The sequence below is a fragment of the Muscardinus avellanarius genome (genome assembly GCF_963383645.1).
Source record: "Muscardinus avellanarius genome assembly, chromosome: 4".
Taxonomy (NCBI): Eukaryota; Metazoa; Chordata; class Mammalia; order Rodentia; family Gliridae; genus Muscardinus; species Muscardinus avellanarius.
This window is the reverse complement of record NC_137789.1, coordinates 629382-647436: the sequence shown is the minus strand read 5'-3', so window position 1 is coordinate 647436 and position 18055 is coordinate 629382. Positions and strand designations below refer to the sequence as shown.

Here is an 18055-nt window from a genome sequence, read left to right as displayed (position 1 = left end):
ACAAAGAAGCTATATTCAAAGATTAAACCCTTAGCTTTTAGGAATTAAAGATATGGTCAGAAAAATGGAGAATATCACAGAGATTGAAAAAGAAAATTGAGAGCCGGGTGTGGTGGGCACGCTTGTAATCCCAGCACTCGGGAGGCTGACACAGGAGGATCGAAGTTCATGGACAGCCTCAGCTACTTAGTGAGGCCCTCTGCAACTCAGTGAGACCCTGTTTCAAAATAAAGAATAAAAAATAGGGCAGAGGGTGTAGCTCAGAGATAGAATACCCCTGGGTTCCACCCTCAGACCCCCCAAAAATATTGAGGAACCCCCCCAGGAAATATCGCCAGAATGCAAAATTGTGGAGAATGTAGAAAGAAGGAAGGGTGTGTAGGCGAGACCATGGGCAGTATTTCAGGAATCGGCCCCCAGAAAGGTGAACGGACCAGGAGCAGCCGAAAGACTCCTCTTCCGGTCTCTGCTGTCTTCTGCTTGGTCTGCCTCTGTGTCTCATCTTTGCTCTTGGGCCCTCCCTACTCTACTGTGACCTCATGTCAGTAGTTACACCTGCATCCACCTATTTTCAGATCAGGTCACAGTCTGGGGCTCCTGGAAGGACATGAACTGGGAGGACTCTGCTCATCCAGCATAGTCCTGGGGTTTCCACTTGGCCAGGGTGCTGGGGTGGGTGTTGTACAGGCTGTTTCAGGATTTCCACAGGCAGCAGTGGGGACCTGGTGCAGGCCCTGTCTGCAGCTGCTCACTAGGGGCTATCACAGCCCTGCAGCACTTCAGCGAGAGCACCCTGGAGTATCTAGCCAACCTGGACCAAGCCCCGGACCCCACGGTCAGGAAGGACACTTTTGCCACTGACATCTGTGGCGCCTATGACGTGCTTTTCCACCACTGGTTGCAGAGCCGAGATGCCAAGGTACAGCTGCAGCGCCCAGGAGCTGGGCTGGGCCTGACCGCTGCCTCCCAGCCCAGGCTCAGCACAGGCCCTGCTCTCCTGCCAGCTCGGATGGGGGCCCATTGTCTCCATGGGCACCTGCTTCCAGGTGCTCCCCTCTGCCAGGAGCCCTGCCTGGGGCTGGTGCCCAAGATGGTGGGGTTCTCACCCACAGGCTACCATACCTGCAATGTTTCACTCGCAGGTCTGCATGCCTGTGACTGGGATGCTTGGCCCTGAGGGAGGCCTGGTGTCCGTGGGCCTGCTGGCTCTGACTCCCTCCCTCCCTGGGCTCCAGCACTGCCTGCTCTCACCTGCCTCCAACCTGGCCACCATCTGCCCCTTGCCACGGCCACTGCCTAGCTGCACTGTGGCCTGCCGCCACTGGCTTGCTCCCAGCCCTACTGGGACCCCTTGGTGCCTTTGTGTTTCCTCTTGGGAATGGCTCTGTCTTGCGTAGCTGGACAGTCTGCCTGTTTCCTTAGCTCCGGCTTGCTGTGGTGGCAGCACTGGGGCCCATGAGCCACCTGCTGCCCAGCGAGAAGCTCGAAGAGCAGCTCCCCAAGCTCCTGCCTGGAGTCCTCGGCCTCTACAAGAAGCACGCAGAGTCCTTCCAAGTGTCCAAGGTGTCTGAGGCGGGAGGGAACATTTCCCCCAGAAAACCTGCAGATCAGACCCGACATGGTAGCCTGAGAGCATCCAGTGGTGTTGGGAGGGAGGGACCCACTGCTCTGCACTGGATGGGAACTGGGTACCTGCTTTCCCGCCTGCTGCGCCACTTCTTACTTGGGAACCCACTTGCCCACACCACCCGCCCCTGAGTTCTAGAGGGAAAGCTTTCTCATTTGAGCTCCCAGGTAGGGTCATGCCCTCAGGACCTCTTCCTGTGGCCTGGAGGCTTCACACTTGGGTGCCAGAGGTGGACCGAAACCCTGTCTTTTTGCCCTGAGCAGAGCCTGGGCCAGATCCTCGAGGCAGCTGTGAGCGTGGGCAGCCGCACCCTGGAGGTTCAGCTGGACGCCCTCCTGGCTGCCCTGTACACTCAGGTGGGTTGGGTGCTGTTGGGGGCCAAGGGCCATATGAATGGGCTCTCAGTGACAAGGACTCACCTGATTCCTGCCCAGTGATGGCACATGCAGGTGACATCGAAGGCCCAGCAGGAAGTGGCAGGGGTGGGCAGTCAGCAGGGCAGGGTGTGGTGCCAGGGCCAGCTTGGAGGTCAGCATGGCTGCCGGGGAGCACAGAGGTGAGGGAGAGGCAGAGGGGGCCGGGGGTACAGGGAGGTGGCAAGGCCGGGGTCTTCTCTGTTGGAGGAGGTGCTCCAAGGGGAGGCCCAAAATGGCTGCTGGATGCAGTGTATGGAGGCCACCTGGGATCCAGTGGTTGGCAAAAAAGAAAGGGGCAGGAAGGCAGCAGGACCAGGGCAGACCTTGAGACTGAAAGAAGCAGTGGGCTTCCCTTCCTTGCTCTGTCTCCGCCCAGACTGGCATGGGCGGCTCCACCTGGCCAGCACCTTGGTCCTGAGATGAGAAGGCGTGAGGGCTACAGTAGAGGTAATAAGAGTAATGTGTGTATTGTGAGCTATTATGTGTGGACAACATAAAAACCATGAGTCCAGCCAGGTGTGGTGGTGCACGCTTGTAATCCCCGCGCTTGGAAGGCGGAGGCAGGAGGATCGTGCTGGTTCGAAGCCAGCCCTGCTGGCGTAAGAGACCCTGTTTCAAAAATATAAAATAGGTCTGGGAGTGTAGCCCGGAGGAAGAAGGGCTTCCAGGAACCCCAGTACCACCAAAAAAAAAAAAAAAAAAAAAAAAAAAAACCTGTTTCCAAATTTAAAAATATATAAAATAGGCCTGGGAGTGTAGCCCGAAGGTTTCCAGGAACCCCAGTACCACACACACACACAAAAAAAATAAATAAATAAATAAAAACCGTGCATCCAGGCATGGTGGCGCACACCTGTAATCTCAGTACTTGGGAGGTGGAGGGGAGGATTGCAAGTTTGAGGGCAGCTAGAGCAAATAGTGAGACTCAGCAGCTTAGTGAGATCCTGCTTCCAAACAAAAGTAACAAAGGCTGACAGTGTAGATTGGAGGTAGAAATGCTCCTGCATTCCATCCCCAGTACCATAAATAAATTAAAAAAAAAAATAAATCCTATGAGATGGGTAGGTAGATTCAAGAAAAATTTTAAATGTTAAAGTTAATCTCGCACTTGGGAGGCGGAGACAGGAGGATCACACTGGTTCAAAGCCAGCCGTGCTGGCTTAAGAGACCCTTTTTCCAAATAAAAATATAAAATAGGTCTGGGAGTGTAGCCCGGAGGTAGAAGGGCTTCCAGGAACCCCAAGTACCACACACACAAAAAAAATGTTAAAAGTTATAGGAGAATAGAGAACTTGAATAACCAATGGGATGGAAAGGTAACCCAAGACCTTCTATTTTTTTTTGGGGGGGTGGTACTGGGGGTGGAACCCAGGGGCCTTTCTACCTCTGGGCTATACTTCCAGACCTATTTTATACTTTATTTGGAAACAGGGTTTCACTAAGTAGCTGAGGCTGGCTCCAAACCTGTGTGATCCTCTTGTCCAGCCTCCCAAGCACTGGGACTACAAGTGTGTGCCACCACCCCCAGCTAACCTAAGCCCTTCTTAAAACTAGGCCCCAAGCCAGGCATGGTGATGCATGCTTGTAATCCCAGTATGTGCGTTGCTGAGACAGGAGGATGACAGGTTCATAGCCAGCCTCAGCTTCTTTGTGAGGCCCTTTGCAACTCAGTGAGACCCTGTTTCAAAATAAAGAATAAAAAATAGGGCAAGGGGTATAGCTCAGAGGTCACCCCCAGCCCTATTTTTTATTTTTTATTTTGAAACCGGGTCTCACTAAGTTGCAGAGGGCCTCACTAAGTAGCTGAGGCTGTCTGCGAACCGCGATCCTCTGGTCTCAGCCTCCCGGATGCTGGATTACAAGTGTGCGCCACCACACCCGGCTACACCTATCACTATTTTATTTTGAAACAGTGTCACTAAGTTGCTGAGGCTGGCCTTGAACCTGCCATCCTTCTGTCTCAGTCTCAAATACTGGGATTACAGGCATGGCCACCATTCCCAGCTTGGCTTCTACCTTTGAGAAACAATTTCTGTTCTATTTAAGTTGTTGGGAAGCTGTGCATTATGGTACACACCTTTAATTACAGTTCTTAGGAGGTTGAGACAGGAGGATCACAGGTTCAGGGATAGCCTCAGCAAGTAGTGAGACTCTCATTAACTTAGTGAGACAGTTTCAAAATAAAAACAAAATAGGGCTGGAGGTATAGCCCAGAGGTAAATACCCTTGGGTTTAATTCCCAGTGCCACGCACACAAAAAATAAAAAGTTGTTTGGGTAACCAGAAAATGATCTTGAATGCCTAGGTCATTCTGGGGTTGGTCTTCATTTCAAACCAGAGCCACACGGGGAAACTGAGGGATGGGCATGAGCATCTTGCTAACGGAAGCAGCTGACTGAGTCTGGCACTGTACCTGTCGGAAGCCCTCACGCGTCGGGCTTGGTGAGCAGCGTGGCTCAGCCCCGAGCGGCCGCGGGTGCACATGCAGCATCACAGTGGTAGAATACAGGAAGATACCACCTACCTTCAGTGGAGGCAGAAGAAGCTCTCAACGATATCTTTCTATTTACTGGGTTGGCCTTGCTCTGTTTCCCACAGCACTCGCCTCCTTGTGTGCTTGTTGGCTTCTGCCGTGCTGGCCTCAGCATCTAGGCTAGCTCCTGTCTTGAATAAGCAGTCGGCACATGCTTGTTTATGGATGCTTGAGTCACTTACCTAGAAAAGTGATATGGACTCACTGCACAGACTTGTTTAAAATTTTTTTTGAGCCGGGCGTGGTGGCGCATGCTTATAATCCCTGCACTTGGGAGGCTGAGACAGGAGGATCGCCCGCGTTCGAAGCCAGCCTCAGCTACTCAGTGAGGATTCCAGCAACTTAGTGAGATCCTGTTTCCAAATAAAATATAAAAAAGGTCTGGGAGGATAGCCCGGAGGTAGAAAGCCTCTGGGTTCCACCCCCAGTACCACCAAAAAAATAAAAAAATAAAAATAAAAATAAAAATAGGGCTGGGCTACACCCCCAGCCCTATTTTTTTTTTTTTCTTTATTTTGAAACAGGGTCTCACTGAGTTGCAAAGGGCCTCACTAAGTAGCTGAGGCTGTCAGTGAACTGCAATCCTCCTGTCTCAGCCTCCCAAATGCTGGGGTTACACGCCTGTGCCACCACGCTTGGCTTGCACAGACTTTCAGAACTAGCAAGAGGTTCAGAAGGTTGGCCACTTATTGACCCACCCTGCAAAAATTAACAGCAGGCTGGGGAGCGGCTCAGTGGGAAGAGTGTTTACTTAGCGTGCTAGAGGTTATGAGTTCAATCCCTAGCATTGCACAAAAAAGAATCTTAGAACAAATCTCAGTTGGAAACATTAGCATTTTCTGCACCAGTAGTGACTTCAGGGAGCACATGTCTTTCTAGTCAACTGGGCCCCAGGGTGGCAGCAGGCGCTGTTCTGTGAACCTCTGTCCTGTTCCCTGAAGCAGATCTGTGTGCCTGTGGAGTCCTCGAGCCCCGTAGTAATGAGCAGCCAGAAGGAGGTGCTGCGCTGCTTCACTGTGCTGGGTAAGTGGGGCGCTGTCCTCTGCACGGGCCCATCACCCACCTGCGTGCAGAGGAGGTAGTGCCAGGTGTGGCTTGTGAGGGCCTCTCTCTGCCTGTCTGAGCCTTGGAGGCCTCATCCAGGGCCTGGCCCCAGTCGCTGTCTCCATGCAGGTGTGTTACGGCCCTGCCCATCCTTCCAGAGGCTTCCACCTCACAGTCTGCACACTCTGTCCCCGCTTCTTGCCCCTGGCCTGCTCCTTGGTACCCCTTGTTCTGGCCTTGGTCAGCATGTGGCTGCTCAGCCTAGCCATCTGTCTGGTCTTACCTGACCCCAGCTAGAGGAGCCATCTACTGGCATGACCCCCACTGGTGCTGGTAGTCTCTGGGTACCTAGGCTCACCTTTATGTAGAAGACGCTGGCTCACAAAGAGGAAAGAACCTGCCGAGGTGATTTCAGGAATTCCCATGGACAGTGCCGAGAGGTCCAAGCTACAGGCTAAGGCTGCCCTAGCCCCATGCAGGCTGGGGTCTGAGTGCTTGAGAGTTTCTCCCTCAGCTGCAGATTGGCTCCGAGGTGAGAAATGGGACTAAGGGTCCCCTTGTGGGCTCCCCACAAGCTTGAGAGGCTGATCCGAGCATGGGCATCCTGGTGTCCTCTGGGTGATACTGACCCATGGGCTTCCTCCTCCCCTGGAGGAGGTACGCTTCGTCCCTTCCCAGAGGCACAGAAGGCCATCGGGTAAAGCTGGTCATGGGGTTCCAGCTTCCCACTGTCCCTAAGAAGTCTGTTCCTCCTTGCTAATGAGAGCCTTGGGTGCAAGATGATAAAGTCAAAGGAGCCAGAGGCACAGGCTTGGGGCGAGGAGCAGAGGAGACACCATTAGAAATGGGGCCTAAAAGCTGGGCGTGGTGGCACATGCTTGTAATCCCAGCATTTGGGAGGCTGAGACAGGAGGATCATAGTTCATGGACAGCCTCAGCTAATTGGTGAGGACCTTTGCAATTCAGTGAGACCCTGTTTCAAAATAAAGAATAAAAAATAGGGCTGGGGGTGTAGCTCAGAGGTAGAATGCCCCTGGGTTCAATCCCCAGTATCACAAAAAGTGGGGGGGCCTGATGCACATGTTGTTTTCTAGCCTGCTGCTCCCCCGATCGCCTTCTGGCCTTCCTGCTGCCCAGGCTAGACACCAGCAGTGAACGGCTTCGCGTGGGCACCCTGCAGATCCTGAGGCACATCATCAACTCGGCGGGTGAGTACCCTCAGCACCTACAGGTGGGCTGCCCATGCCATGGCCAGTGTCGGGAAAGGTAATCGCTCCTCTTTTAGATAAAAGGTAACATCGTGCTTTGGGTTCTTTTATTCAGGAGATGGGGTCTCCCTCTGTTGTTCAGGCTGGCCCTGAGCACCACAGTCTCCCATGTACCTAGGACTGGTGCCCACCACCAAGCTCAGCCTTTGCTTTGCTTTTTTTTTTTTTTTTCCTGTATTGGCGATGGAACCCAGGGTTATTCTACCTTTGAGCCGACACGCCTAATCCTATTTTATATTCATTCTTTCTTTCTTCCGTCTCTCCATCCATCCGTTTCTTTCTTTCTTTCTTTCTTTCTTTCTTTCTTTCTGTACTGGGGATGGAACCCAGGAGCATTCTACCTCCGAACTACATCCCCTGCCCTTTTTTTAACTCTTTATTTGAAACAGGGTCTCACTGAGTTGCAAAGGGCCTCACTAAGAAGCTGAGACTGTCCACGAACTGCAATCCTCCTGTCTCAGCCTCTCAAATGCTGGGATTACAAGTGTGCACCACCATGCCTGGCTTGCTTTGAAATCTTTTTTTTTTTTTTTTTCATTTTTCTTTTTTTTTTTTTTTTTGGTGGTACTGGGGTTCCTGGAAACCCTTATACCTCTGAGCTACACTCCCAGTCCTATTTTATATTTTTATTTGGAAACAGGGTCTCTTAAGCCAGAGAGGCTGGCTTTGAACCTGCGCGATCCTCCTGTCTCCACCTCCCAAACATGGGGATTACAAGCGTGCACCACCACGCCCGGCTTGCTTTGAATTCTTTAAAAATATTTCCCACCTTTTAGCTGGGTGTGGTGGTACACACTTGTAATCCCCTGTGCTTAGGAGCCTGAGACAGGAGGATTGCGCAGGTTCGAAGCCAGCCTCAGATGGTTTAAGAGACCCTGTTTCCAAATAAAATATAAAATAGGTCTGGGAGTGTAGCCTGGAGGTAGAAGGTCCTTGGGTTTCATCCCCAGTACCCCCCCCCACACACACACAATTTCCACCTTTGTATTTTGAAAGCCATATATATACTAAGTAGCTAAGGCTGGCTGCGAACAGCAATCCTGTCTCAGCCTCCCAAATGCTGGTGGGATTACAAGCGTGTGCCACCACACCTGGCTTGATTTCTTGCTTTTATAGCTAATTTAACTGTCAGCAATAAGCTTGAAGAAAGTAATTATGTTATTACATGTGGGTTTTATGTTTTTTAGTCAATTGTGTTCATATCCTCTTATAGATGTCCAAAACTGTGACTGGGCCTCATTAGGCCTACAGCCTACAAGCTAATGATTATAATTTTTCCCCCCCCCCCCCGGTGGTACTAAGGATGGAACCCAGGAGCATTCTATGTCTGAGCTACACCCCCAGTCCTATTTTTTATTCTTTATTTTGAAACACAGTCTCACTGAGTTGCAGAGGGCCTCACTAAGTAGCTGAGGCTGTCCACAAACTGCAGAACTGCGATCTTCCGGTCTCAGCCTCCCAAATGCTGGGATTACAAGCATGTGCTATCCCGCCTGGCGATTGTTACTTTTTTGTGTGTGTGGTACCTTTAGGCTACACTCCCAGAACTATTTTATATTTTATTTGGAAACAGGGTCTAAGTTGCTGAGAGCCTCACTAAGCAGCTGAGACTGGCTTCCAATTTACACAATCCTCCTGTCTCAGCCTCCCAATTGCTGGGATTACAAGGGTGAGCGTTGCGCTGGCTCGATTGTTACATTTTCATGGGTTATATAAAGCCAACTAAGCAGGGTGTGGTGGTGCACACCTACACTCCCAGTACCTGGGATGCTGATCACAGGTTTAAAGCCAGCCTCGGCAACTTAGTGAAACTCTGCTCTGTTTAAAAAAAAAAAAGAAGCCAGGTGTGGTGACACACAGCTCACAATTCCATTACTTGGGAGGCTGAGAAAGAAGGATCTGGGTTCACAGCCAGCCTCAGCTACTTTGTGAGGCCCTCCGCAGCTTAGTGAGACCCTGTTTCAAAGTAAAGAATAAAATTGGGCTGGGGATGTAGCTCAGAGGTAATATGCCCCTGGGTTTAATCTTCAGTACCACAAAAAAAAAAAAAAAAAAACAAGCTGGGCATGGTGGCGCACGCTTGTAATCCCCACTCTTGGGAGACGGAGACAGGAGGATTGCGCAGGTTCGAAGCCAGCCTTGCTGGCTTAAAAGACCCTGTTTCCAAATAAAAATATAAAATAGGTCTGGGAATGTAGCCCAGAGGTAGAAGGGCTTCCAGGAACCCCAGCTGGTTGCAGTGACACATGCCTGTAATCCCAGCTACACTGGAGGATTGAAAGTTTGAGGCCAACTCTCTTCCTCTTGAGATGACCTACATTCTCCCTTGAATGTGTATCCCCCACTTTTTTAAATAAACCTGTCTTTGTCTCTGACTGGCATATGCTGAAGTTCTTTTCTGCCACGGAAGCCAAGGACCTAGCCAATTCTGTGTTCCTGAGTGCATATTTGTGTACCAGGAACGATGCCAAACATAGATTATTTCATCCAGTTGATACAACCCTATATAGATTTCCGGAATCACCCGTGCCATTCCCTCCCCCTGGCATCCCCTTCCGACAGTGGCATACAGATTGTGCAGCTACACTCCCACCAGTTGGAGCACAACACAGGAGCCTCACACTGAAAATAAAATACCCATCAGTTTTCCACCACATTGTTCTTGCCTACCTAACTTTTTTTTTTTTTTTCTTTGCAGGTCTGGGGATGGAACCCAGGGGCATTCTATCTCTGAGCTACACCCCTGCACTCTTTTTTATTCTTAACTTTGAAACAGGGTCTCACTAAGTTGTGGAGGGCTCACTAAGTAGCTGAGGCTGTCCACGAACCATGATCCTCCAGTCTCAGTCTCCCAAATGCTGGGATTACAAGCATGCGCCACCACGCCCGGCTCTTACCTAACTTTATAGGTGGCAGGATCTCATTTTGTAAGAAGTAAACTCCCTTGCCAAGCCACTTTAAGAAAAGAAGAGGAATCCCCATGCTTGGGAGGCTGAGACAGGAGGATTGCACAGGTTTGAAGCCAACCTCAGCTGGTTTAAGAGACCCTGTTTCCAAATAAAAAATATAAAATAGGTCTGGGAGTGTAGCCCAGAGGTAGAAGGCCCCTGGGTTCCATTCCTAGTACCACCAAAAAAAAAAAAAAAAAAAAAAAAAAAAAGAAGAAGAAGGAGAAGGAGGAGGAGGAGAATAAATAATAATAATAATAATAATAATAATAATAATAATAATAATAATAGAGGCCAGTTTGAGCAATTTTTTTTTTTTTGGTGCTAGAGATGGAACCCAGAGGGTTTCTACCTCCAGACCTATTTTCTGTTTTATTTGGAAACAGGATTTGTAGCTGAGGCTGGCTTCAAACCTGTGTGATCCTCCTATCTTAGCCTCCCAAGCGCTGGGATTACAAGCGTGTGCCACCACACCTGGCTCTAGTAAGACCTTGTGTTAATACAAAAAAGGAGCTGGATGTGGTGGCGCACACTTTTAATCCCAGTACTTGGGAGGCTAAGACAGGAGGTTCACGGTTCACAGACAGCCTCAGCTACTTAGTGAGGCCCTGTATCAAAACAAAGAATAAAAAATAGGGCTGGGGGTATAGCTGGAGGTAGAATGCCCCTGGGTTCCATCCCCAGTACCGCCAAAAAAAAATTTTAAATTTAAAAAATAAAAAGGGCTGGGAGTGTAGTTCTGGTAGAATACTCCTGAGTTCAACTCTAGCATGTGCGTGTGCACACACGCATGAACACACACACACACGACTGTATGTGACAGAGATGACTTGCATCCCACAGAGCCTAAAATATTTTCTGTCTGGCTATTACAAAGCGAGTGTGCTGACCTCTGTCCTGTGAAGTTAGCTTTCTTCTCAGTGCTGGGATGCAAACAATGACTAGATGTGGGGTGGCCTGCGGAGTTATGGGAGGGCAGGGGGCAGCCAGTACCCTGGTCCAGACTGTCCCAGCATGTCAGGGAAGGTGCTGTAGGACACTGCCCTCTGCTCATACAGATGCCGAGATCCTGCTACTTTGGGTGTGCTCTGTGATCTGTGAGAAGGGAATTTTTTGTGTGTGTGGTCCTGGAGATGGAACCCAGGGGTATTCTACCTCTGAACCACACCCCAGCCCTCTTTATTCTTTATTTTGAAACAGGGTCTAACAGGGTTGCAAAGGTCCTCACTAAGTAGCTAGGCTTTCTGCAAACTGCGATCCTCCTGTCTCAGCCTCCCAAGCGTTGGGATTACAAGCGTGTGTACCACACCCAGCTAGGGGAGGGAACTTTAAAGGCAGAGGATATTGTGCAGCTGGACAGGGCGAGCACTTGCTGGACCAGTGTTTTGTGTCATTCTGCAGCTGTTGGAAGCCCTGTGAGCTATGTGGCATTAGAATGAGAGGGTGAGATAGACAGGTACCTTGTCTGGATATCAGAAAGGGAATTTTCAATGGTATCAGACATACTCTTTTTTTTTTTTTTTTTTGGGTGGTACTGGGGATGGAACCCTGGCTACACTCCCAGACCTATTTTATATTTTATTTGGAAACAGGGTCTCTTAAGCCAGCGAGGCTGGCTTCGAACCTGCTTGATCCTCCTGTCTCCACCTCCCAAGTGCGGGGATTACAAGCGTGTCCACCACGCCTGGCGAGTCATGCTCTTCTTATTGGGAAGTTCACATGTAAACTAACCATGCTGTACTCTTTTGTGTGTGCTGTACTAGGGATTAAACCCCATTCTACCTCAGAGCTGCACATCAGACCTTTTTATTTTTATTTATTATTTTTATGTTGCTAGGGATTGAAACTGGGGGCAGTCTACCTCTGAGATATACCCCCATCCCTATTTTTTTTTTTTTAATTTGGAAGCAGGGTCTCACAGATTTGCTGAGGGCCTTATTAAGTTGCTGAGGCTGGCTTTGAACTTGTGATCTCTCTCATCCTGTCAGGTACCTGGATTACAGGCATGTGCCATCTACCTGGCTCTGTACTAATTCTTAAATTGCAGTTGTGCTTTCTAGAAGTCACTTTACCTTTAACCTATATTCCATTTTTTCTTTATTTTATGGTACTGGATATTTAACCTAAGGACATTCTACCTCTGAGCTATACCCTCAGCCCTATTTATTGATTTATTTATTCATTTATTTATTTTTTTAGTACTGGGAATTGAACCCAGGGGCATTCTACTTCTGAACTACACATCCCTAGCCCTATGGGGATTGAACCCATAAACATTCTACCTTTGAGCTACACCCCCAGTCTTATTTTATTTCTTATTTGAAAACAGGTCTTGCTAGGTTGCTGAGAGCCTCACTATGTTGCTGATGTTATCCTCGAACCCGTAATCCTGTCTCAGCCTGCCAAGTACTGGATTACAGGCATGTGCCACCATGTCTGGCTAGCTTATATTTTATTTTATTTTAATTAATTAATTAATTTATTTATTTTGCGGTATTGGGGTTGGAACCTAGGGGCATTGTACCTCTGAGCTACACCCCTAGCTCTATTGTTTAGTCTTTTTTTATTTTTTAAATTGTTAAATAAAAAAATTTTTTGTGGTACTGGGGAAGGAACCCAGGGACATTTTACCTCTGAGCTACACCCCCAGCCCTAATTTGTAGTTTGTTTGTTTATTTATTTATTTATTTATTTTTTTATCAGGGATGGAACCCAGGAGCATTCTACCTCTGAGCTACACCCACAGCCCTATTTTTTATGCTTTATTTATTTATTTATTTATTTATTTGGTGGCACTGGGGGTGGAATCCAGGGGCTTTCTACCTCCAGGCTATACTCCCAGACCTATTTTATACTTCATTTGGAAACAGGGTCTCACTAAGTTTCTGAGAGCCTTACTAAGTAGATGAGGCTGGCTTTGAACCTGTGTAATTCTCCTGTCTCAGCCTCCCAAGTGGAGGGATTACAAGCATGTGCCACCATGCCCGGCTCTATGCTTTATTTTGAAACGGTTTCACTGAGTTGCACAGGGCCTCACTAAGTAGTAGCTGAGGCTGTCCTTAAACCATGATCTTCCAGGTTCCACCTCCGGAATGCTGGGATTACAAGTGTGCACCACCATGCCCAGCTCTTTTTTTTATTTTTGAAACACGGTCTCACTGAGTTGCGAAGAGCCTTGCTAAGTAGCTGAAGCTGTCCGTGAACCGTGATCCTCTAGTCTCCTGGGATTACAAGTGTGTGCCACCGCACCCAGCTCTATGGTTTGTTTGTTTATTTATTTATTTTGAGGGTCTGAGGATTGAACCCAGGGGCATTTGACTTCCGAGCTATACCTCCTACCCTATTTTTTATTCTTTATTTTTTATTTTATGTTTTTATTTATATATCATTATTTATTTATTTATTTATTTTTACCTTTTAAATTTTTTTTTGTTGGTGCATTATATTCAAACATCCTATTGGGGTAAAAAACTTGTGTATACAAACATGTACTCATCGCTGATTTAACTCCTACCCAATTCCCACCCCATTCCCTCCCCATCCCTTCTTTTCCTGCTTGGCTTAGTGATTGACTTCAATATGTTTAAGTACATTGTGTGTTTTAGAGATTTTCTTCTTCCCCCCCTCCTTTCTCCTCCTTTAGGTTGTCTTGTTTGCTCCTCTATAGGATTTCCTCTTTCAAGAGTTCCTCCTATGACCCATTTCTCCCTAACTCTCACATATTAGGGAAAGCATCTGATTTCTTATTTTTTGTGACTGACTAATCTCGCTTAGCATAATGTCCTCCAGTTCCATCCATTTCCCTGAAAATGATGTAATTGAGTTTTTTTCATGGCTGAGTAAAATTCCATTGTGTACATATCCCACAGTTTTGTAATCCATTCATCTGTTGATGGACATCTTGGCTGGTTTCATAGTTTGGCTATGGTGAATTGTGCAGCTGTGAACATAGATACACATGCATTAGTTTGGTAGTTTGGTTTCCTTTCCTTTGGGTAGATACCCAGAAGTGGTATTGCTGGATCAAATGGTAGATTTGTTCCCATTCTTCTGAGGATTCTCCATACTGTTTTCCAAAGTGGTTGCACTAATTTGCAATCCCACCAACAATGTCTTAGAGTTCCCACGTCTCCATGTCCTCGCCAGCATCTGTTGTTGTTTGTGTTTTGAATGATTGCCATTCTAGTTGGAGTTAGGTGGAATCTCAGGGTAGTTTTGATTTGCATCTCTCTGATTGCCAGTGATGTTGAGCATTTTTTCATGCATTTATTGGCCATTTGAATTTCTTCTTTTGTGAAGTGTCTATTTAGTTCATTTGCCCATTTTGTTATTGGATGCTTTGTTTTCTTAGTGTTGAGTTTCTTGAGTTCTCTGTATATTCTAGATATTAGTCCTCTATTGGAGGGGTAGGTGGCAAAAATCTTCTCCCATTCTGTTGGCTCTCGATTGAGGTTCTTGATAGTTTCCTTTGCTGAGCAGAAGCTCTTCAGTTTCATGCAATCCCATGTATTGATTCTCCTTTTAATTTGTTGTGCCTTTGGGGTCTTGTTGAGGAAATGTTTGTGCCTATGTGTTGTAGTGTTGGACCTATGCCCTCTTCAAGGAGCTTCAAGGTCTCTGGTTTAATTTCCAAGTCTTTGATCCATCGTGAGTTGACTTTTGTACAGGGTAAAAAAGTGGGATTAATTTCCAATTTTCTGCATATGGTTAACCAGTTTTGCCAACACCGTTTGTTGAAGAGGCTATCTTTTTTCCAGTGTATGTTTTTGGCCCCTTTGTCAAAAATCAATTGGCTGAAAGTGTGTGGGCTTGTTTCTGGGTCTTCTATTCTGCTCCATTGGTCTATATATCTGTTCTTTTGCCAGTACCATGCTATTTTATTACAGTGGCTTTGTAGTATAGTTTAAAGTCAGGTATTGTGATTCCTCCTGCGTGGTTTTTGTTGCTGGTTTTTGTTGCTGAGAACTACCTTGGCTATTCTGGGCTTTTTGTTATTCCAGATAAATTTAAGGACTGATTTTTCTATGTCTGTGAGGAATGATCTTGGTAGTTTAATGGGCATTGTGTTAAATCTGTAGATCACTTTTGGGAGGATGGCCATTTTAATGATATTTATTCTGACAATCCATGAACATGGAAGGTCCTTCCATCTTCTAAGATCTTCTTCGATTTCTTTTTTTAGTGTTTTATAATTTTCTTTGTAGAGATCTTTTACCTCCTTGGTCAAGTTTAATCCTAGGTATTTTATTTTTTTGTGGGAGATCCTGAGTGGAAGTGTTTTCTGAATTTCTTTTTCAGTGGATTTATGGTTGGTGTACAGGAAAGCTTCTGATTTTTTAAGATTGATTTTGTATCCAGATACTTTGCTGAATTTGTTGATCAGTTCTATAAGCCTTTTGGTTGAGTTTGTTGGGTTTTCTAAATATAGTATCATGTCATCTGCAAATAGTGAAAGCTTGAGTTCTTCTTTTCCTATTTGTATTCCTTTGATTTCCTTTTCTTGCCATATTGCTCTGGCTAGAGTCTCTAGTACTATATTGAAGAGAAGTGGTGATAATGGACATCCTTGTCTCGTTCCAGTTTTTAGGGGGAATTCTTGAAGTTTTTCCCCATTTAATATGATGCTGGAAGTGGGTTTATTGTAGATTGCCTTAATAATGTTGAGATATGTTCCTTCTATTCCAATTCTCTGCAGTGTTTTTATCATAAATGGATGTTGAATTTTATCAAATGCTTTTTTACCATCTATTAAGATGATCATGTGATTTTTGTCTTTGATTCTGTTTATATGCTGAATTACATGGATTGATTTTCGTATATTGAACCATCCTTGCATCCCTGGGATGAACCCTACCTGGTCATGGTGTATGATTTTCTCGATGTGGTTTTGAATGCGTGTTGCTAGTATTTTGTTTAATAGTTTTGCATCCAAGTTCATCAGAGATATAGGCCTGTAGTTTTCCTTCCTTGAACTGTCTTTATTCGGTTTGGGTATTAGTGTGATGTTGGCTTCATAGAATGTATATGGGAGAGTCCCGGTTTTTTCTATTTCGTGAAATAGTTTGAGTAGTATTGGGGTTAGCTTTTCTATAAAGGTTTTATAGAATTCACTTGGGAAACCATCTGGTCCTGGGCTTTTCTTTGATGGTAAACTCTTTATTGTTGTTTCAATCTCTTTGATTGTTATTGGTTGGTTTAAGTGTTCTATATCTTCTTGACTCAGTTTAGGAAGGTTGTATTTATCTAGGAAGTTGTCGATTTCCTCCAGATTTTCCATTTTTTTGGAGTATAGTTTTTCAAAGTAGTTTCTGATAATCCTCTGGATTTCTACACTGTCAGTAGTAATGTCTCCTTTTTCATTTCTTACCTTCATAATTTGGGTTGATTCTCTCTTTTTTTTAGTTAGGTTGGCTAGTGGTTTATCAATATTGTTAATTTTTTCAAGAAACCAGCTTTTGGTTGTTGATTTTCTGTATTGTTTTTTTATTCTCTATTTCATTAATTTCTGCTCTAATTTTAATAATTTCCCATCTTCTGCTGGCTTTGGGGTTCAATTGTTCCTGCTTTTCAAGGGCTTTGAGGTGTGTCATTAAGCTATTTATTTGAAGAGTTTCTGTTTTTCTTATGTGAGCACTCAGTGCTATAAATTTTCCTCTTAATACTGCCTTCAAAGTGTCCCAGAGATTTTGATATGTTGTATCTTTATTTTCATTTGTTTCTAGAAATTTCTTGATTTCACCTCTTACATCTTCTATGACCCATTCTTCATTCAGAAGTGTGGTGTTCAGTCTCCACATGTTTATGTTGTTTCTCTGGGTCTTCTTATAGTTGATTTCTAGTTTCATTCCATTTTGGTCTGAAATGACACAGGGAAGTATGTAACATTTTTTAAATTTGCTAGTGCTCATTTTGTGTCCCAGGATGTGATCTATTTTGGAGAATGTTTCGTGAGCAGCTGAGAAAAATGTAAACTCCGCTGTAGTTGGGTGAAATATTCTATATGTGTCCAACAGGCCCATTTGGTTAATGGTGTTCTTTAGTTCTGAGGCATCTTTACTGACCCTTTGTCTGGAAGATTGGTCTAGTATTGTGAGAGGTGTGTTGAAGTCTCCCAGTATTATTGTGTTGGGATTTATGTGTGACTTCATGTCACAAAGAGTTTGATTTATGAAAGTAGCTGCCCATATGTTTGGGGCATAGATGTTGATTATTGTTATTTCCTCTTGCTGGATTATTCCTTTTACCAGAAAAATGTGACCTTCTTTGTCTCTTCTAATAAGTTTGGGTTTGAAGTCTAACTTGTCTGATATCATAGTTGCTACTCCTGCTTGTCTTCTAGTACCATTAGCATGGATTACCTTGCTCCAGCCCTTTACCTTGAGTTTGTTCCTATCTTTACTTATTAGGTGTGTTTCTTGTAAGCAGCAGATGGATGGATTCTGGCTTTTAATCCATTTTGCCACTTTATGTCTTTTTTTTTTTTTTTTTTTGGTGGTACTGGGGTTCCTGGAAGCCCTTCTACCTCCGGTATACACTCCCACGGGCTACACTCTCAGACCGATTTTTTAACATTTTTATGTGGAAACAGAGTCTCTTAAGCCAGCGAGGCTGGCTCCGAACCAGCGCGATCCTCCTGTCTCCGCCTCCCAAGCACGGGGATTACAAGTGTGCGCCACCACGCCCAGCTCTTTATGTCTCTTTATTGGGGAGTTGAGGCTGTTTACATTCAGTGTGATTATAGAGAGATAATTTTTAATTCCCAACATGTTAAGATCTTATTTCTGTTTGAGATACTGTTTATTCTTCTTTGCTTAGTTGTCTGCTGGATGGGAATTCTTGTTTCTTTGGTTCTGGCGTGTATTACCCATTTCCTCTTTGAATTTAATCTCCTTGAGTATTTTCTCTAGCACTGGTTTTGAAGACATAAATTCCTTCAGTTTCTGTTTGTCATGGAAGCTTCTTATTTCCCCATCTAATTTGATAGAAAGTTTTGCTGGGTAGGAAATTTTTGGCTGGAAGTTGTTTTCTTTCAGAGTTTAGAATATGTTACTCCAAGCCCTTCTGGCTCTCATGACTTGGATTGGGAAGTCTGGAGTGATTCTAATTGGTTTGCCTCGGAATGTCACGTGGCCTTTTGTTTTTGTTGCCTTTAAGATTCTCTGCTTGGCATCCACATTGGTCATTTTGACAATTATGTGGCGTGGGGATCCTCTTCTCTG

The 18055-nt window shown here is 45.7% G+C and overlaps 1 protein-coding gene across 3 annotated transcripts in view; it reads left to right on the top strand.

Moving 5' to 3' along the window:
• The window catches only part of MROH1 (maestro heat like repeat family member 1), a gene marked incomplete at its 3' end in the record, with an annotated part of 84094 nt that overhangs the window by 18976 nt on the left and 47063 nt on the right, over nucleotides 1-18055 (top strand). For all 3 annotated transcript variants that reach the window (XM_080693628.1, XM_080693630.1, XM_080693629.1), the window contains exons 6-10: nucleotides 768-919; nucleotides 1423-1563; nucleotides 1891-1983; nucleotides 5521-5599; nucleotides 6715-6828. In XM_080693628.1, coding sequence (XP_080549754.1) covers nucleotides 768-919; nucleotides 1423-1563; nucleotides 1891-1983; nucleotides 5521-5599; nucleotides 6715-6828 — 579 coding nt within the window. The remainder of the gene's footprint in view (nucleotides 1-767; nucleotides 920-1422; nucleotides 1564-1890; nucleotides 1984-5520; nucleotides 5600-6714; nucleotides 6829-18055) is intronic.